The 19,951-nt window shown below is 42.9% G+C and overlaps 2 protein-coding genes across 5 annotated transcripts; one reads left to right on the top strand and one right to left on the bottom strand.

Moving 5' to 3' along the window:
* The first annotated feature begins 1,051 nt into the window (after nt 1-1,051).
* Nucleotides 1,052-15,124, top strand: epn1a (epsin 1a). 3 transcript variants are annotated; one of them, XM_076737264.1, is made up of 13 exons: nt 1,053-1,122; nt 4,273-4,434; nt 4,701-4,802; nt 5,178-5,336; nt 6,016-6,144; nt 6,493-6,613; nt 7,667-7,824; nt 8,024-8,092; nt 9,629-9,712; nt 10,547-10,835; nt 11,480-11,644; nt 11,871-12,113; nt 13,077-15,124. In XM_076737264.1, the coding sequence occupies exons 3-13, from the start codon at nt 4,734-4,736 to the stop codon at nt 13,538-13,540; spliced, it is 1,950 nt and encodes a 649-aa protein (XP_076593379.1). In that variant the 5' UTR covers nt 1,053-1,122; nt 4,273-4,434; nt 4,701-4,733; the 3' UTR covers nt 13,541-15,124. The 3 variants fall into 3 exon arrangements, with proteins under 3 accessions (XP_076593381.1, XP_076593379.1, XP_076593382.1); XM_076737266.1 differs by lacking the exon at nt 8,024-8,092 and having other exon boundaries at nt 1,052-1,122; XM_076737267.1 differs by lacking the exons at nt 8,024-8,092; nt 11,480-11,644.
* An 89-nt stretch (nt 15,125-15,213) lies between these two features.
* On the bottom strand, nt 15,214-19,794 carry foxj2 (forkhead box J2). Of its 2 annotated transcripts, none has more exons than XM_076737268.1 (10): nt 19,532-19,794; nt 18,873-19,219; nt 18,651-18,725; nt 18,445-18,534; nt 17,558-17,695; nt 16,983-17,481; nt 16,724-16,885; nt 16,507-16,608; nt 15,768-16,109; nt 15,214-15,633 (listed from the first exon to the last, which is right to left on the bottom strand). In XM_076737268.1, exons 2-10 carry the CDS (start codon nt 19,191-19,193, stop codon nt 15,521-15,523), a joined length of 1,842 nt encoding a protein of 613 aa, XP_076593383.1. In that variant the 5' UTR covers nt 19,194-19,219; nt 19,532-19,794; the 3' UTR covers nt 15,214-15,520. The 2 variants fall into 2 exon arrangements, with proteins under 2 accessions (XP_076593383.1, XP_076593384.1); XM_076737269.1 differs by having other exon boundaries at nt 15,391-15,633; nt 18,873-19,272; nt 19,532-19,672.
* Nucleotides 19,795-19,951: the final 157 nt, after the last annotated feature.

Below are 19,951 nucleotides of genomic sequence, written 5' to 3'. Positions count from 1 at the left end.
ATGATAAGTTCTGTATAATTGCCTTCTCATCTGCCTCAAGCAGCAGCATTCTACTTTTCAGTAGTGGAAGAAGTACTCAGATCTTTTAATTATGTAAATGTACTTATAGCACAAGATAAAAAATACACTTTTACTGTAAAAGTCCAGCATTTGAAATGTCCACAAGTATAGGTATTATGGGCTAAATGTACCTAAAGTATAGAAGTAAAAGTACTGGATTTGCAGTAGAATTATGGCCATATTATTGTATATGACAGTGTTAGATTGTTAATGCTGATGTACAATTGTGTTAGTAGCATTTTACTGTTGCCGTTGAGTTTCAGCTAGTTTTAACGATATTATACACAGTCTAGTCCTGTGATTCGAAATCTTATGGTTGGCTCTGTTCAAATGGTCACAAGATCTGAAGAGATGTGAGATGATTAATGTTGCTGGAAAGGAGAAAAACAAAATTCTGCTACACAAATTCTTTACTCAGTTTTGGCTTTTTCCATGATCTTTTCGGGGAGATATTTTACATCTTTCGGCTTGAACAGTTAATAAAAACTCATATAACAACAACAACAACAACAATACAATAACTATACATATATATATATATACATATACACACACACACACACACACACACACGTATATATACACGTATATATACATATATACGTGTATATATACGTATATATATATATATATGTATGTATGTATGTATGTATATATGTATATATATATATACGATTGACGAGTATGTATATATATACTCGTTCCAATCGCAAAAAATACAAACACTGAGCCATTAAAAAAATACACAAGAGCATGAAAGAGGATGTGATTTCTTCCCCTAGACAGTGGGTGTTATTTGATTAAATAGAGGAATTAGGCAAACAAGAAATCAAAAGTTACCTCCCGATCTCTCCTCGGAAGACTTTAAATGTTAATGAACCGTCGTTTTGTATGTCTTTTCATTTAGGACTTTAATTTTGAGTGTTAAAAAGTCAATTAATTATTCATGAGTCTTCTACTACCATCCCAGGAAAACAAAGCTACAGGGGGTGCGGTCTTTCCTGTAGCCGAGAACGGAAGCGGAAATTCGGCCATCTCCTCGTACATTCAAGCTACAACAGGGTCAGTACACACTTGATTTGGTCATTTATTGTGGTGTGTTGTCAGTGTTTTGTTGACATTTTGGCTTGTTATTCAAACCTGTATATTCAACATTGTCCTGAAGCAGTAAGTGTCCTTGCTTAAGCTTGTACAGTCCAGCAGTCCTGTTGGCAGTTGCGAACTAACTACCAGGAGCTAGCTAGCTAACTGCTACCTTGCTACTAGCTGGCTAATCTTTCCCAGCAGCAGCAGCAACAGAGCAGCAAGTGATTTCTTGTATCAGTCAAACTGGCAGGTAGCCTTAACCTTAATTTTAGTCTGGTATGATTCAGTGTTGTGACGAGAACATAGTCCTTGGTTTGACTTGAGTTTGCCTGGCCATTCGTAGCTATCTATCGTTACACCCTTATGTACCCCCTGTTTATACTTTGCCAGACTTTACCCAAACCTTGGTGGCAAAGTGCTAGCCAGCTGTTTCGATTCGCTGGAATAGAGTTGCTTGCTAACTGGTTAATGGAAGCTAACGGTACCAGGTGACAGCTAACGTTTGTTGGCTAATTAGCTATAGTTATGGCTCGTAAACTTGTCTTTGGCATAAATATACTTCATGACACAGATATGCTTGCTTTACGATGCTCTTGTTAACTCTGTTGTATCATGTCAGGGTTTCATTTAACTCTGTTCCCAGACAACCTGTCCCTTCGCTGTGTCTAGCGTAAGTTCACAGTTGCTGGTTAGCTAGCATAACGTCCAGTTAACTGTTTGGTTGCTATCAGCACACCAGCTAGCTAACTTGATAGGTGTGACAGGGAAAGCTGCAGTTGTCCGAATGGGTCACGATTGTTAACCTTATCTTTGTGCAGGAGGGACTAACTTCTTCGTTGAGCTGTGCAAGCTCAATGGCATGCAAGTGATAGCAGAAGCACAAGTTAGCTTAGTTTTAATTAACTCTTCGCCTTGTTTGTAATCTATGCAGAGCTACAGTATCAAGAATATATGCCAATATGTAGATGTGACTGATTTGCTGATACTTAATCATTTGCCTAAGATAGGTCATTAACATTCAGTCGTGAGCTTGACCTAGCTAGATGTGTGCTGATCTACGTAAAGCGTCACTGTCAGACCAACCTTACATGATAATGTGATTGTGTACTTCTGTCTGAGATACAAAGGCGTGTTATATCCCTTATCAAAGAGTAGTTGGCGTGTCTGAACTTTGATACAGAGCTTCAGGAGTCTCTGAACTCCTTTTTTTGTAATGGTTGCCTAATGTTCAGTTATGCAACATGGGTTCATTGTCTGACCCTCAAGTCTGAACATGAATATGTGCTGTATGTGTCCATATAGCATATAAAAAGCATATAACACTTTAAAAGTATAGAGAACAGTTGGGTCTTCCATGTAGCATGTTTGTTCTATTACTGATAGATCTAAAACATGAACAAATAGCCTAAATGCATACTCTAAAATGTATTACTCTTGTTGGAGTGTTACTTTATTAAATTATGACGTTCAAAGCAGTCCATGGTATGTAACAGGTTAGTTTGTTTAAGACAAGAAATAAAAAGGTGTACACGACCGTCTTTACATTGGTATTGAAGAACAAACGTACAAAACTTGTAAAAGAATTTTAAAGTAATCTTGCATTTTCTTGCCTGTCAGAGTCCATGGTGCAGAGGTTAATCTGTGAACAACACTGTTGAGTCTGAGTGCAATGTGCAGACAGGACTGCGGGAGACAGGGGTAATGGAGACAGCAGCACTGTTTCTTAAACTGCCTACTAGTTCTTAATTGCCTGGTTGGCCTGGATGTTCATACAGTGGGATGAGTTGATCATCTTCTTTAGCAAAGAGATTGTGCCTTCGCTCCTTTGGTTCTTTGAGAGATGGCAATTGAGGGAGGGGTCAAGTGCTGTGTTTGAAGATTATCTTCAAATGTCCTTTGCTGAAGTTTCTCAAACTTTTCTTGCCTTGTAGTGCGTCCAAGATCAAGCAATAATTAGGGTTCAGGCCTTTCAAGAGGCAGAAGAACAACTGGACTGTGACTTGATGTTTTTTTTACTCTTCTTTTTTTTGGTGTATTGCCTACCTCTGTTACTTTGTGACATGGGCCGGGATAGCTCCTATTTGGTGAAAAAAATGCAGGTTGTGGCAGTGAAAGGATGCATCTGGTCAGCAACAATGTTCGCTGTGTAAGCAAACAAACACAAACAATGCTCAGTAGGTACTGAGGGATCCAATATTGTGCCACAAAATCATTCTCTGCATGCCATTACACCAGCAGCAGCAGCAACAGCAACAGCATCAACAGCAGCCAGTCCATGATGCTGATGTCAATTTCAGACCCTGCTACCAATGAGGCCCACCTGTCAGTCACCCAGGTTTTGCTGATAAAGTGCACTCTACACTCCTTTATAGTGAAGTCAACCCAAGAATATTACTATCATAAATTCAGTAAAGGGAAGTACATGTTATTATGTGGCAGGCAGCAGAATTCAAAATTCAGTTTCTGTTCAGGAGTACAGCATTTATTTCGTACTACTGTTGCATAGCTTTACTCTGATAGAAAGGTGGATGTTGCCTAAACGATTTTAAAATGTGAAACTAATTATTGACTAGCTCATGAATGAATCACAAGTTTGAAATGCTAAAGCATGTACTTGAACATGTGACCCACGCCCAGGCTCGGCTCTTTCCAACTCAGTTAATGCGAATCTCACTTTTACAATTTAGATTTGTCAAATTAGGTTATATTTTCTGAAGTATGAGGCAAAACCCAAGAGTTAGGGTTAGGTTATTTTCTCCTTCTGGCTCTTATTGGTTCAGGAATAGTCTGCATACCTGCTTATTCTTAAGAGAATAAAAAAGTGCATTATGTACTGTTCTTCAGGAATTAAAAGCCATTATTTTCTGATTCACAGACCCTCGACTTGTTAAGTAATATAAAGCATGTAACTCATATGTTGTATCTCTTACTGTCAGCCATGTGTGGATCAGCAACAAATCATGTGATTTTTGTTGCTGAATATCTGCTTTGTCCTTATTTTATAATGGTTACTTTGAAAATCAGACCAAGGATAAAGTTTTAGCTTGTTCTTTCATTGTGATTTAGCAGTAATTTCTTACTGAGGATGGCTTCTTTTCTGACATTAATTTTAATCTTGCTCCATAGTTTTCATCTCCCTGTGTCTGTGGTTTTGGGACCCAATGTTGCCACGGGAAGAAACAGACAAACTGAGACATAACACTCCGTGAATGAGTGGCTCACAAGCCAAGAAAAACGAAGCGATACCAAGAGGAGAGACCCCCATTCTGCATCATTCTTGTGTAACAGGTGTGTATGACACGGTCTGTCTTCCTTTGTTGATGCCAGCTGTCACATGATTTTTAGGTTGATTTCTGGTATAGACACCATCTCTCACAATCTGATTGTTCTTCTCAAGGCCTCCCACTCTTTCATCAGGACACTTGTACTCTTTTTTTTTTTTTAGTATTAAGTGTGTTTCATTTTTCTTTGTTTGTAATGACAATGTTCTTTGCCCTGCCGTCGTTTGTACGTTAACGATATTTTTCATCCCTCCGTCTCCGTCCACTATTCAGATTGCAACAGATCTCGACGGCCAGACCGTTGCCATGTCGACCTCATCGCTACGGCGACAAGTAAAGAACATCGTCCACAACTATTCAGAGGCCGAAATCAAGGTTGCGTGTCCCTTTGCTTGTCTGTCTTTTCTTCTTCTCCTCTCGTTTTTTTACTCCCACATCCTCCATATGTCCATGGTTTAGGTGTAACCCATGTATCTCTGCAGTGCAGATGACATAATGTAGCTGCTGATAATCTAATATTTTTTACCTCCGTCCTCCTTGCCCTTGTTAACACAATATGAGCTAATCTAATCATATTATCCATTCATTATTTTGCCTCTGTACAGCTTGTGTCATGATTGAGTTTGCGTTGCTCCTCAGAACACTGTGGATCATTAAATTGTCGCAAAGCATTGGTCCGAAATCATTCTCATCACGGACAGTTTGGGTGGAGGATTATTTAAGGTTGTCCCTTGCTGTGCTGTTGCCCAGGTAAGAGAGGCGACATCCAATGATCCATGGGGCCCCAGCAGCTCTCTGATGTCAGAGATTGCTGATCTGACCTACAATGTTGTGGCCTTCTCGGAAATCATGAGCATGGTGTGGAAGCGCCTCAATGACCACGGCAAGAACTGGAGACATGTGTACAAGGTTTGTGTGCATGTGTTGGAGTTGGGAATAACTGTTTTGGCAGTATATCACAATACATACTCTTACTATGTAATGTACTACTGTGACAATATGTTCTCTCACGATACGTTTTGGTTCCACTGGTACCAATATGACAGTATTGTGTTAACCAGTGTTACTTGATAATATTCTGACAGGATGTGTCAAGAAGTCATTCCCTGTTTACTTTATAATGCCCTGAATTTATTATAGTTATTTAGTGTGAAAGTTTTTATACAAACTAGTGCTTTCAAATATTCGCATTCCCAATATTCGGTAGTTTCCAACAGTCCCACAATGCAGTGCATCCCATCTTGTAGAGGGAAAAATTACAACTTTACAACACTACACCTGTCAGGGATGATGTGAATGAATCATGAAAACTCAACTCACAATGGAGTAAACTATTGAGTGTATTGAGTGTTTATTGTATAGGAGTACTGAATGAGTCAACGAGGAAGTGATTTCTGAATGGCTGGTTCTATGAGATACATGAATTGTGCATTTTTTATTAAACTCTGTATGACTTTATAGCTCTATGTGTGTTTGTGTGTGTAAATGAATGTGGAATCTAACAGAGACTAACTATATAGAATTTTCTAGTGTGATTGTATTCTTTGTTGAAGCAGTTACTGAGAAGCATTGGTTGTATTTTCACCAGGCTATGACTCTTATGGAGTACCTGATCAAGACGGGTTCAGAACGTGTTGCACAACAGTGCCGAGAGAACATATACGCAGTCCAGACCCTCAAGGATTTTCAATACATAGACCGAGACGGCAAAGACCAGGTACACAAACACACCCACAGCCACAAAGCTGAATAGAAAGTTTAGTGATGAGTGAGTAAGGTCCACATTTGTGGAATGCAGGCACAGTTTGTCAAACATGCTGCTTGAGGTTTATTCAAGGACATTTTACAGTGACCTCTTGTGCAAACGCAAGAGCCATAAACGTTTTTATGAGTTGTTGATAACTGAAACTGTGGTAAGTACAGGCTGTTACGGTAGCAATAAGGTTCAATGTAAAAAAAACTGCATTAGTATTTAAATGTTTGCATGTTTATTTAACTTTTGAGATTGAAAATTGAATGCTAACTTTCAGCATGTAAATGTACGTTTTTACCTGTATTTTTCCAGGGGGTGAATGTGCGAGAGAAAGCCAAACAGCTAGTGACACTGCTAAAAGATGAAGAGAGACTAAGAGAGGAGAGGATCCATGCCCTCAAAACCAAAGAGAAGATGGCACAGACCTCCAGTGGTGAGAGGAGTCCTTAAAACAGTGTTGTTTTTAAAAAAAAAAAAAAAAAAAGATTCACCCGGTGCTCAGATTACACTTTGAAAGAAAGGTGGTCTCACAACAGCATGAAGGGCCTCTGAGTAGCTGATAACCTAAAGCCACGTTTCTACCACACACTTTTAGGTAAAGTACCCTGGAAACCTGTACCTAACTCATACCAAACCGCCTTTGCTTTTATAGCAGGTGGGAAACAACAGACGAGACGGATCTTTGACTCGAGAAGCTGCAGAATTTGTTAACTGACTCACTGTAGCCTTCGCTGCACAGTTACTGCCAGATTGATGACTTATCACTAATCTTTTCCTCAGCTCGCATTCACCGTCACTTTTTTGCCACTTGCTCTCTTGCACTCGCTCAACCACACACTGAGCTACGCTACTCTTGTAATGACAAGAACACAGTGGAGGTCGTTGTATGTTTTGTGTTCCTTTTTCTTGGTATATGGTTGTTTTTGACAATAAGGAGGCAAGCTTTGTTTGAGAAAAAGCCACAGCAGGGTTTCTCATACGTTCATTTATTTGTGGCAGCTCACCACAATATCAGCAATGCCCGCAGCATATCGATTTATTGATTGATAATGATTTTTGGAGCTGTGCGCACCACCCTCTGCATTTTGTGACCCATTTAAGCTTTTATTGTTTTATTCGTCCGAGAGAACGGCACCATCTATGATCGCTAAACTAGTGGACAGCACTAGTGAGAGATGGGAAATTCTTCATCAGAGTGCAGACGATGAGGTTACGCTTTTGGTCTGGTTCTTTCTGACCAGTCAACAGACTGCAGTGTTTTTAGTCCACCTTTAAGTGCCAGATCGTTGTGTTAGGTACCTCAGCAGAGGGAATACAAAAAAAACAGGACTGTATGGAGTGATTCTACTGGTACCATCCACAACTTTTGACAATGGAAATGTGAAAATAACAGTTGCATGTAATGAACTGAACTGGACTGCTGGGTTGAATTGTGGCTTAAGACTGGCTCTCATCCATGTACATGCTTACCTTTTCTCTGCTTCAGCCTCCTCAGCTCCCTCGGCACCAAGCCTGGGGGGTAGCCTGTCAGTGGGCTCCCACTCTGGAGGGGCAGACCCGGAGCAGGCCTGGCCGCAGAGCTCTGGAGAGGAAGATCTGCAGCTCCAGCTGGCTTTGGCCATGAGTAAAGAAGAGGCAGAGCAGGTAACTTATAGGAGCCTATTCAAGGCAAGCACAGGTGTCTTACTGTTCTCTAAGATAAGGATTAAAGCATAACTATAACTGTGGCTAAGCTGACTGTTAGAATCTGTTGCAGTACCTGTGTACACAGAGGATATTACTGATATTTTTCACTACATACACCTAGCTTTGCTCTCACCATGTAACGCCTGACCTCCCCCAGAATAAGGACCCTCTGGAGGACGCAGAGCTCCGCTATGCACTCACACTCAGCAAAGAGGTGCAACAAAAGGTCAGGGCCAGAGAGCGTGTCCAGGTGACTGGCCAGCCAGTCATCAACTATCTGTCTTTCTGTCAATTGGATTTTCTCAAACACACATCAAACAATCAATCGTGTTAATTCATTTCTGCTCATATGTGTCATGTGTCATTTTCCTCAAGATATAAATTTGCATCAAACTACAGTAATACTGTTGAGATAATTTAGTTTGCTGTGTAGCATCACATTCTTTCATAGTGCTTGCACTCGTCAAGAGCAAAAAGCAGAGTAGGTGCTGTTCATGTCCCTATCAAGACGTGTTTGAACTACACAAAAGTCAGCACTGAGAGATTTGATTAACTCTAATTTAATTGTTGAATTTGCATGACATTGGGAAATATTTAACATGACTGACTAAATGAAACACTTTTTTAAACAGTGATTATTCTTTCCTGTTACCCTCTCTGATAGCATGCACTCAGCTGTAGTCTTGATTTGAAATGTCCTCTTTTCCTTGACTCTTACACATCTCCTGCTGTTGTAACTTCCTTGTACTGTGTTCACTGAGTGCAGATCATGTTTGCCTGTTGTATACAACTGGTTAGAGTCCCACACCTACCGTACCGCTTGACTGGTTAAACTAATTCAGGCTCTTTAAAGGATAATGGCAATGTTCCTGTTACTTAGTGGCATCAAGCATAAGACTTGCTTAGTTCTATAGCAGAGGTATCCTGTTTCCTCATGGATTAGTCAGTGTTCTACTGTTTGATCACCAATCCTCCTCATAATGAGGAAGGATATAAGGTGGCATTAGGTAGGGATGACCCAGGATGATCTGCAAGATCTGCATTAGGGGGGATTAAGGCAGTTTTTAAAAAATTGCTTGGTATTGGTTATGTGGAGCCCAGTCCATTTCACCTCCTTATTTTTAATTGTAACTTGTTATGCTCCACGTAGGCTGGATGATAAAGAAGCTCCGCTGCACAGAGCTCAACAACTGATACCTATTCCTAATACATAGTGTGAGCAAATAAACCGTGAGCAGCACAAACAAATCAAACAGCAAGCAGTGTCTGCTGAATATTCATAATGACAACATGTTTCAGGAAGCAGACTAACCACAGCTGTCTTTGCAGCTGACTCACTGAGTAAAGTGTGGCTGCTGGTTGAAACTGCATTTAAACCTCAGTATTCTGTTCATGGTGGATTCATATCCAAAAACCTTCTTGCAACAGCAGCTCTACAGTTGTCAGTTTTATTTTAGGTAACCTTGTGACAGAAGTTCAGGATGAGTTTTTTTTATGTGTGAAACTGCACTAAAATTTACAAACATTAATCTGAATCGGTCACGTTTTGCTGAAGTTGAAGCTGCAAATTCTTGCAGATAATGCAGGTACTGGTTAATTTTCTGTTGAAGATTGTGATTAAAGGTCAGGTTTTCACTTTCCACTCCCACTGTTTCAGTCTGTAGCTGTTGAATTGTAAACCGGTCCTAAATCTGTACCTGTGGTGTACTTTCCGAGTTTGTGTGTCTCAGGTTGCTGACATCACAGTGTGTGTGATTGGCAGGAAGAGCGACTGCGCAGAGGTGATGACCTGAGACTGCAGATGGCCATCGAGGAGAGCAAGAGAGAGAAGCTTAAACCTGAGGAGGTGTGTGTAAAATCTGTCTCTCACTTTCCTGGCATTACCTCTTCTAGCTGTGTCTTTCATTTTACCTGTGTAGGAGTGCACGGCCCATACAGATTACTGACATGGCCAGTGTGGAAGAGATCACAGTCACTTAGATTTTCTAATAGTCATTACATTATCACTTCTCCATATGTAAAACCTGTCCCATTGTCCAAAACCTGTCCCACTGTCCAAATCCCATCCAAATGGGTCTTTACTTGGTGCATTTTGTGTTTAAAGCCACTATGTTTGTCAAGTCAGATATTCATTTGATTTTGTTTAAATTGTTGAGGGTTTCAGATATCATGCTCATACTCAGAAACAGAAGACACTTGTGTGCTCTCACTTTTGGTTGCAGATGTAATTTACATTTTATGCTGTCAGATTCTTGAAGATACTAAGTGGTGTGATAGACCCGCTAGCTTAATTTATCTTTGATCTGGGGCCTGAAATATTTACAGAAACAGTGTCTATATGATGATCGAACCAAAAAGGTTTGTATGTGACTGTAAACAGCAAACAAACTGTACATAGTGCAGATTGTGTCACTCTCAAGTGTTATTTAAGTGATAAATAACAGTTTTATCACAGTATATTCACGTCGCACAAAAGAGGAACTAAGACTTTGTCAGAAGTTCAGTGTGATTTCTTTCTCTGGTTGTGAGCTCACTGTCTCGTTCTACTTCTCAATTCTGTGAATTTCCTCTTATCGTGCCAACATCATCTAACATCAGTGTGGTGCGGTGAATGTGTGCTCAGATTTCTTCCTGAGAACAGCTGCAGGAACATGAATCCATAATGTATTCTCTTCTACAGAGTTCTCTGATGGAGCTTAGTGCCGTGGACCCCTGGGGGGCCCCTGCTGCTGCGCCCGTCGCCACTGTGGGCTCTGCCGGCCCCTCGCCTCCACCCACGGTTTCTGCCCCTGCTGCCTCAGGTCCGTGGGGCACAGCCTCCACAGATCCATGGGGTGTAGCGTCACCCACGTCTCCTACAAGCTCTGACCCCTGGGGTGGGGGAGCCCCACCTACTATAGCCCCCCCTCCAGACCCTTGGGGAGAGACGTCCAACAGAGTTAACAACGTCGACCCCTGGGGAAGCTCAGGTAAGCAGCAGGCAAGCAGCTGCCACAATGCTCACATGTTGACTCTGTAGCCAATCAGGTTGGTGGAAAAGTGCTCATCGGCGAGTATCAAAAGAGAAGCGTGTCCAGCTCTGTGGATTTAAGAGGATGTGAAGGCCTCTGACGTTTGCTCCTCTTCAATCCGCTGTTTCATTTCCTGTCTTCATGAAAGCCCCCTTACATTTTCTGTCATGTCCCCATGCTGTCGTATCTTCTCATCCACTCATATGCTTTCAGTTTGTAATGAGGAAAGCAAGCATGCTAAGTCCATTCTCCCTCTGTCTCTAAACCAGGGATTTTTATCCTCTTGTTTCTACTCAGGACTGACTGTGGCTGTGTCTCAACCAGAGCTGTCTCGTCTCTTATCCCTTTGTGCCTTTTTAGCTTCTTATCATCTCTCCTTTACCTCCACCGGGCTTCAGATATTAAACAGGTGAAAGTAACATGGTGGACAGCTGTAGGAAATCTGCTGTCACCTGTCGAGGTAGTGGAACGACAGAGGTCAAGGAGAGAAACACTTCTGTTGGAACCCAGCCCAGCTTCCTGCTCCCTCCTTATTGTGGATTGTACCTGTAAGGTGTTGTGTTAACCCTCCCCTCCCCTGCGTCTCCTCCCCTCCCCTGTAGCTGTGACTCCCCCCAGTGCTGATCCCTGGGGCCCCCCAGTGCCACCCAGCACTTCCTCCTCGGGGGGGCCAGTAGACCCTTGGGCAAGGGACGGGCCTGTCCCTGCCTCTGACCCTATCACCTCCGACATCTGGAGTGGCACCGCCAAACACACTAACGGCACAGGTACACTCACACTTAAGGCTACATGGACTCACAAACACTGAGGTACTGGTACACACTTCATCGTAGACTAAACACAGCTGCATGCACACAACAGCTGTCTTGTCTTACATTTCATCCTCCTCTACAATGTGTGGTAACACAGTTCTATATTGTTGTTTTATTGTAATGCAAACCATTTTTTTTAGTATTCTCTGTCTGAGTTCCTATTTTTGTTTGTTCCTTCCAGGAGACCCAGAGCGACGAGGGTCCCCAGCACTGGGCTGTGACAGCACAGGCTCACCGGTGCCCTTTGACCTGTCATCTCTTGGTTCTTCACTTCCTGTTCGTAAGACTCCAGAGTCGTTCCTCGGCCCCAACGCAGCACTGGTGGATCTCGATTCCCTTGTGTCATCTAAACCCAAACCCAAACAGCCGCCGCCTCCTTCCATCTCTTCTTCTTCAGCTCACAATCCCTTCCTCCAGAACACAGGTTAGTTACAGTTATCGTGTTAACTCTGTAACCTGAGAAAAGAAAGTGAGCGCAGTCTCTAAGCTCAGACAGGTTTACTCTGTTCCCAGGAACTATTTGTATTTTTAGGTAGAGCCACGTACTCTAGGCCCACACAAAGTCTACAGTCTATAATGCCACCATCCGCTGTGTTCATATTCACACAAACTGCAGCTGGCAGGATAAGACAATTCGATTGAAATACATTTTTAAAAGGTCAAATAAAATGTCTTGAACCACGATGTGCTATTGTATATAATTAACTTATGGAGACAGTTTGGAGTTGGACTAACCTGAAGCCTTTCCGGGACAATGTAAATGCAGTTATATGAGACATTATGACATATACCGTTCCAAACAACAGAACATTTAGGAGCTTATACAAGGAGCCTTTAAAAACTGGACAAGAAATTAGTATAAAGCTGATCCTCGAGGGAGAAAGCAATGTCTTGGTATTCAGGAAATGAACTTGATGAAAAAGTTTTACTGTCTTTTGAGAGCTAAAGGAAATATTATTTACAGATCTTGGAAAAAGTTACTCCATGAAACTTATCTGTTTAAATATGGAAAATAGAAGATGTAAAATGTAAATGTAAAATTAAGAACCCTGTGATAACAATCTGTGGTAGAGCTGCAACTAGCTGTTATTTACATAATCAATGAAGTTGCCAATTATTTTCTAGGTTAATCATTGAGTCTAGAAGGAAATTGTGAAAAATGCCTGTCACTGTTTCCTAAAGCCCCAAAAGAAGACCAAAACAAAATGAGTTTCTGTTCCATTCACTAATCGCTGAGTTGATTTATTGTTTCAGCTCAGACTTCTGAAAACCTGATATTAATGAAAATATGAACTGGATTAAAGTGTGTTGGACATAATGGATGAGAAAATATGATGTGACTCTCATTGTGTTAACGTATTTCTGAATTGTCACCTCTGACCCTCAGGCTCATCTCCTGCTCCTGGCATGGCAGTGACTCCAGGCAGCACCATTTCCAGTAGGGGGGTTTCCCCCACACCTGTCTCCTCCAACCCTTTCGGCGTGGCTCCACCCATGAGCTCCATCTCACCTCAGCCCTCGTCACTTGGTCTGAGCGGCCTCCGCTCCAGTCCTGTGCCTCCCAATCCCATGCTGGGCATGGTGCAACCAGGAATGGGCATGGGGCCAATGAGTGTGGGTATGGGGGCTCCAGGAATGGGCCTGGGCATGATGCAGGCCAGCCCCATGAGCATGCCCTACAGCGGGCTCTCACCTATGGCTCCCCCAGGCCCCCTGTTGGGGCCTGGAGGTGCTGCACCTCCTCAGCTGATTTTGGGTGGGCCTGCAGGAACAGGTGGAGTGATGGGAGCAGGAGGATCAGTGGGAGGTGGAGGAACGACGGGAGCAAGCACCAACCCTTTTCTTCTTTGAGGAAGTGTCACCACTACTTTGCTCACCTGTTTCAGCCTCCTCTGTCATACCTGCTGCCCCCTTCTTTCATCCCCCCTCAACACAGTTTGTGTCCAAAAAGAAAAATGTGTACATCTCTATATTTAAAGAAAAGAACAAAAAAAAAATCAAAAATTATGTTTATCTTTTCCTTCAAAAGCATTATTTCATTTCAGAATAATTTTCCACATTAAGATCCTTTCATTTCAGTATGGGTTGTTTGTGGACGGGAAATAGAGATCTATTTATTTTGTTTTAGTCCTGGTCTGTTCTGTATCGTTCTTCATGTTGTGTTTTTTTCAGTCCTGTCTTGAGATGAAGGTAAGTCTGTACGACCCGGAGGCTTTTTCAGTAGTGTCACTCTGTTCTAATATTACTGCACTGAGAGCGAGCGACGGAGGGAGAGGGGACATAGCCACTAACAAACTGAACAGAGAAACTGTTGTACCTGCCTCTTCCTCATTTCTCCCTCTAGAATGAAGGCAAACACTGAATCACTGAAATGAAACCAGTGCATGAAGGATGATTTTTTTAAATGAACTCCAGACTAAGATACGGACTGAAAAACCTGCATTAACATTTCAGGCACAAAGTGGTCAAATTGTTTCAACTGTTTCACTTTTAATTTAATTTAATGTTAACTGTAATTTATTTTTTTCCAATTTTTGGGAACAAATAAACAAGGAAAATCACTCGATGATGCCATTTAAATCAAAAGCTTTTTTTTTTTCCTTTGATTCATTGTAGAAAACTAAAGAGAGATCTGACACCTGTGGTCTGATGGGGAAAAATGACGGGATGTTTGTTGAATGTGTATGTGTGTGTGTGTGTGTGTGTGTGTGTGTGTGTGTGTGTGTGTGTGTGTGTGTGTGTGTGTGTGTGTGTTTGCACCAGTGTGTGAATGAGAACACGAATGCTCATTTGTGAGTGTGCAAGTATGCAGTAGTGCAAATGCCTGTTTCTGTGTATATGTATACATCATATATCTGTCTCCATTTTTCCTGTGTCCGATCTTATCTCAGTGACTCAGAAAGGAAGAGATCTATTGACATCCATTATTTTTGTTTTTAAAAATTGTCACTTGTATTAATATGTAATGGGGATTTCAAATGAGGTATTGTAAGGGCCACACATTTCTCTGCCAATCTCATTTTGCTATTGTTTTTTTTTTTTTTTTTTTAATCAATCAGAAGCATTTTTTTTTTCCAATCACACATTTCATATGGGATCCCTGGTGTACAGGTGTACCAGAGCACCGCTGTCCTTGTGTTTCATCCCTCTTTCCTTCGAGGAGGGAGAGATGCTGATGCTTCTCTAAAAAAAAAGACAATTATTTCAATGAATGAAAGGAAAAAAAACGGGGACTTGACGACGACATGCTCCATGCTGTTCTTTTAATTTAGTTTGATGAATTTATTGTTATTTTATATCAACAAGAAAAATATCTCTTTTATCGGGTAAGGTTGAATTTTGTGTGGTGATGACTGTGAACATTCACATTTGAAAAGTAAAATGGAAAAAAAAAAAAATCAAAAGGAATTTATGAAATAAAACAAAAACACAGGATGTGTGTTTGGCTTGTTTCATGCTTGCTCTGTAGTTGACCCCCCCCCCCCCCCCCCCCCCTCCAGTTGCAGAGTGCAATAATGGGACAAGAATAAACGTACACTTTATTTTCTTTGGTGAACATTTTTACAAATCTAACAGAAAAAAACACCCTGCCAATAACCTGCAGAAGATAAGCTACAGAAAAGTTATTACAGCATACGAATTGGAATAACGGTGAAAAAACATACAACTTTTTCAACCTTGAAGTACAGCATTCAGTCATATGTGGAAAAACTTGATCCCAAATTTGCTCTCCGAGAAGCCTCCGCACAGAGTTTAATGAAGATGGCCGTGAGGCGCCGCGTTCCTCTGAAAAGTTCAGTTTTCACTGTTTCTCCACGCAGACAGTGAGGGTCAAACGAGCAGAGAATCCCAGTCAAAGTCATCCTGGATCTCCTCACTGTTGCTGTGCAGACTCTTTAGAGGAGGACGCTGTCGTGGTGTCATAGATGGAGGCTGCAACCCAGCTGAGGGAAAGGGAACCATGGACGAAGTTAATATGTAACTGCTGCTGGGATGGCAAGAAAAAGGGAATTTTGGCAGTAAAAAGGTTGCGACTTTGCTGGATATCAACCTTTTGAACAAGATGTCCAAATCTTACCTGTCGTGTTTGCAGGTTGTGTCAGCTGTGGTCTTTGAAGTCCCTGACCCTGCACTTGCTGAGCCCTCCGGGGCAGCTGTGCTCCACTAATGGGGGGAGCTATGGGAGAGTAAGGGAGGGGTGAGGGGTGAGTGAGGCTGGCGAGGGTAGGAGGAGGATTAGAGTTGAAGGGTGGGACCTGTAAGGAGTGAGGTCCACCGAGGGATAGTGGGGAGTTATTCCCAGAGGTGATCATGCCTTTCTGTGTGAAGAAGCGGTTCAGAGAGTCACAGAGGGAGGTGAAGAGCGCCGGGTCCAGGGCCCAGTCACAGAGCTCCGCCTGGCGCATGCTCTCCAGGAGGTCTGGTGACAGAAAGAGAGGATGATGCCTTTACTCAGCATTACTAGTGTTTTATAAAGGTCTTAATAATCACTTTTGTAAATGTTACAGTGCAGTAGCTGCAAAAGATAAACGTCAGTTCACCCAAATGGCAAAAGAAAGAAAATGGAATTTACTTCTAGTTGTATTACAACTAAGGATTATTTTCATTGTCAAAAAATCTGCTAATTTAGAGGCTGAAGAAGACTGTTTACAGACAGTTTTGCAGATTGACCACAGTAACGCTCAGAGACAGAAATCAAAACTTCAGCAGAATAACCAACTACCCCCTGAGGTAAGTGAGAAAATATGTTTGTTTGGTTTTTTTGTAACTCTGGGTGAAGCGACCCTTTAAGCAAGACTGTGGTAAAAAGCACACACCTGGGTGACCAGAGAGGTCTATGTTTGCCCAGTCTAGACTGCTGGCAATGCGGAAGCTCTCCTTCAGAGAATCTGGGTTACTGAACCAGTCAGGTGGCACCGCTAAAGAGGAGAGGAGGAAGGTAACTTTAGAAAGCATGGCTCTGTCCTGGGTTATGTCGCTGCCTTTAATACAACTGAAGCATTTCTGGGGTTGATTAGGTCATGTGAGACTCACTGTATTGTGAAACGCGCTCTGTCTCCGGAGGGTGTGCAGCTGCTGGAGGTGGTGCAGGTGGTGCAGGTGGTGCAGGTGCAGGGTGAGGAGACATTGGCAGTAGAGTTGGAGTGTGAAGTGGGGTAGTGTCATTGCTCAGAACAGCCAGGGGAGCGACATCCGCTGGAAAGAACAAGGAAGAAGGCACTCATCCAAGCTGTTGATGTGAATAACGTGCACTTTACAGCCTTAAAGGATATAAAACACAAGTGGTACTTACACTGTGAGCCTCCCCTCTCCCGCATGGTTTTGACAAGAGACTTGAAAGATGCGTACAAGTCTGGCAAATTCAGCTCGTCGAAGGTGAAACGGAGCGGGGGATCGGTGGAGTTTAACGAGACGACAGGAGGGGCGGCGATAGATGAGGGGACAACAGACACAGAGGAGTGAGAGGGTCCCGACACGGTGCAGACGGACAGAGGGGCCGAGTTGGGAGTGCAGGAGAAAGTGGAAACAGATACGGACCCCGAATTAGCAGGAAAGGATGGAGCAGCATCAGAGAAAGAAGGTGCGGCTGGAGAGGCTGTGGACATGCTGGCAGCAGACAGAGGTGTAGCAGAGGCAGTGGGGATGGAGAGAGAGGGGCCGGTTGGATGGGGAGATGGGAAAGAACTGATGGAGGACATGGGGGTGGCGGGTGGGAGCCCAGGTGAAGGAGAGACGGATGGATGGGGGACAGGGAGGCTGGACACTGGGCTTGGTATGTAGGGTGACAGTTGCTGTGAAGATAAAACACATCACATTTGAAAACGCCCAGCAAACCTGGCTGCGAAAAAGAGGGGACAGAGTCTCTACCTTGCATGGGGGAGGAGAGAGGGAGGCAGACTGGGGTGACTGGATGGCTCCCAGTGGCTCTGTGTTAAGAAGCTGGTGGTCTGTGTGGGAGGTCGGTTGGGGTTGATGAGGTGAGGGTCCTCTCTCTGCTTGTGTCCCCTGTAACAGCACAGCATTCATATTAGCAAAGGTGGAAAAGGTATTAAAAGGCCTGTAATAGCAGCATCACTGAAGTTAAATCACGTTGAAGGCTCAGTGTACCCAAAACACAAAAGGAGAACCACAAGACAAAAATAGAATTCTTAGCAAAGCTTTCGTGTGCACGGGTTTCGATCTCTGCCTCTACTCCAACACATGTGAAAGGTGACGAATGGAAACAGTTTCTTCCATATGAACAACTGCTATTGAAACTGTTGACAGCTGACGATTCTCACGACTAACTAGGACACTGTCCCTGGAAAGAAACGTTGGTGTTTGAATTGTAAGCAATTTTTTTTTTCACTGCTGTGAGCACCGCAAATGAAGTTAAACACTTAAATTCTTAAACCCTGGACAAATAAAACCAAACACAGTGTCTACAGGGATAAAAGCCACAGGTGGTAAGTTAAGTTTTCTCTGAAGGTGTCTCTGAAAACTGGTACCTTGAGAGTGTTAAGTGTTAATTTATAAGTTTTAACTGATTCATTATGGGATATTTTACATTTAAAATCATAATATGCCAAGAAACTGGTGGGTTACACATTGATTTTTAGGAAAATCTTGCATAGTATGCCTGTAATGTGAGTGGGGATGAAACACCAGAATCCCAAACTCCTTATCAAACTTCTGTGGCTTGTGTACAATTACTTGACATTTTTTGACAATACAGGTTTGAGTGGTTCGTGCATGAGTGAGATTAAACAACTTACATCCTGCTTGTCCTCCTCCTCTGGATAGGGACGTTTAGGTGCCCTCACTTGATTCACCTCTGCAGGTCCATCCATCGTCCAATAGGAACCCTAGAAATACAGCACAGGTTTCTAGCTTCTGGCATCATTTCTCCATCTCACATGATGCAGACTGTAACAAACGCACAAGTATTCTTGCAACATCATCGCATAAAAAAGTAATTCACCTTGCCCGGGTCGTTCTGTGGCCGAGGAACTTTCCTGAAGCATTTATTAAGGGACAGATTATGCCGAATGGAGTTCTGTTCAGGACACACAGTCAAATACAGAAATACATCAGACCTGAAGCAGCTGTTGATGAATAATACGAACAAACTGACATTAAACATCGTTAGTTATTACTGTTCCACCGCACTGAGAACAGGCCGTTGTTCTACATTAAAGCTTACTTTCCATCCACGGCCGGCTCGGCTGTAGTAGGGGAAAGTGTCACTGATCCAGGTGTAGATGTCATTCAAACTCAACTTCCTCTCAGGTGCAGCTGCTATTGCCATGGCGATGAGAGTGGCATAGCTGTGAGGGGGTTTCCCTTTAGAGTTAGAAGGGGAGGGGTCCGGCACCGAAGGTAGGAAGTCTCCCCTTTCCCTCCCTCTGTCTTTCTTCTTGTCCCTCTCCCCTCCTCCTCTTTCTTTCCCCGAGCGCAGGCTGCTGATTCCCAGCTGAGGCAGCCAGTCAATACTGGTGAGGCTGGAGTCCAAGTCAGAGGACATTGTCTCTCTTTTTCTCTGTCCAGGATCTGAGAGATCAGAGGAGGAAGTACTGAATGAACACGTCCTTTCACTTTGGACACTGTAGAGACAATTACAGACACTGAGGAATGCTATAGTGGAGTCCCCTCTGCCTGTAATGTAACACTGTCAACCATTCTGTTCCTGTACTCCCAACACAGCGTCAGTTACAAACCAGCAAGTTCAGACACAAGACACTCTGTGCCGCTCTGGAAACTGTCCCTTCACAAGCAACAAGACACTGCATGAATGTGCCAGCGTTTCAATGTTCCAATTCCAGCTAGTTTCTATTTTCTGAAGAAGAAGAGTGACTTGCTTACCTCTGTACAGCCACTCGAGGCCCAAGGCCTTAAAAAGTGTTAATATTTGATGTTGTCATCAGTTGTGCACGACTACTGACAAACTGCTGCCCGTCCTTCCCTTCAGATCTCTCTCTTCAGCATGTTGATCCCCATCAGGCCTCCACTCATACCTTTGCTTTGTGAAAGTTTGTGTAACTTTGGAGAAATATACACAAAAACTTATCGGAGAGCTTCCTTTTTCTCTCTCTCTCTCTCTCCCTCTCTCCTTCCCCTCCCTTTCTGGATATACCAGAATTACGTCACTCACTCCTCCCCCTTTGTGATGTCGCCCTTTAGCGCCCGCCTCCGTGAGCTGGTCCCACCTCTTCAGCTTGAAGAGCTCCTGCAGCTGTGAGCTCACCAGGATATCAATAAAGAGGAACAACCTGCAAGCTTCAC

The sequence above is a fragment of the Chaetodon auriga genome, chromosome 8 (assembly GCF_051107435.1).
Source record: "Chaetodon auriga isolate fChaAug3 chromosome 8, fChaAug3.hap1, whole genome shotgun sequence".
In the NCBI taxonomy this organism is placed as follows: Eukaryota; Metazoa; Chordata; class Actinopteri; order Chaetodontiformes; family Chaetodontidae; genus Chaetodon; species Chaetodon auriga.
Note: the sequence above shows the minus strand (reverse complement) of the source record. Positions and strands in the feature narration are given on the sequence as shown.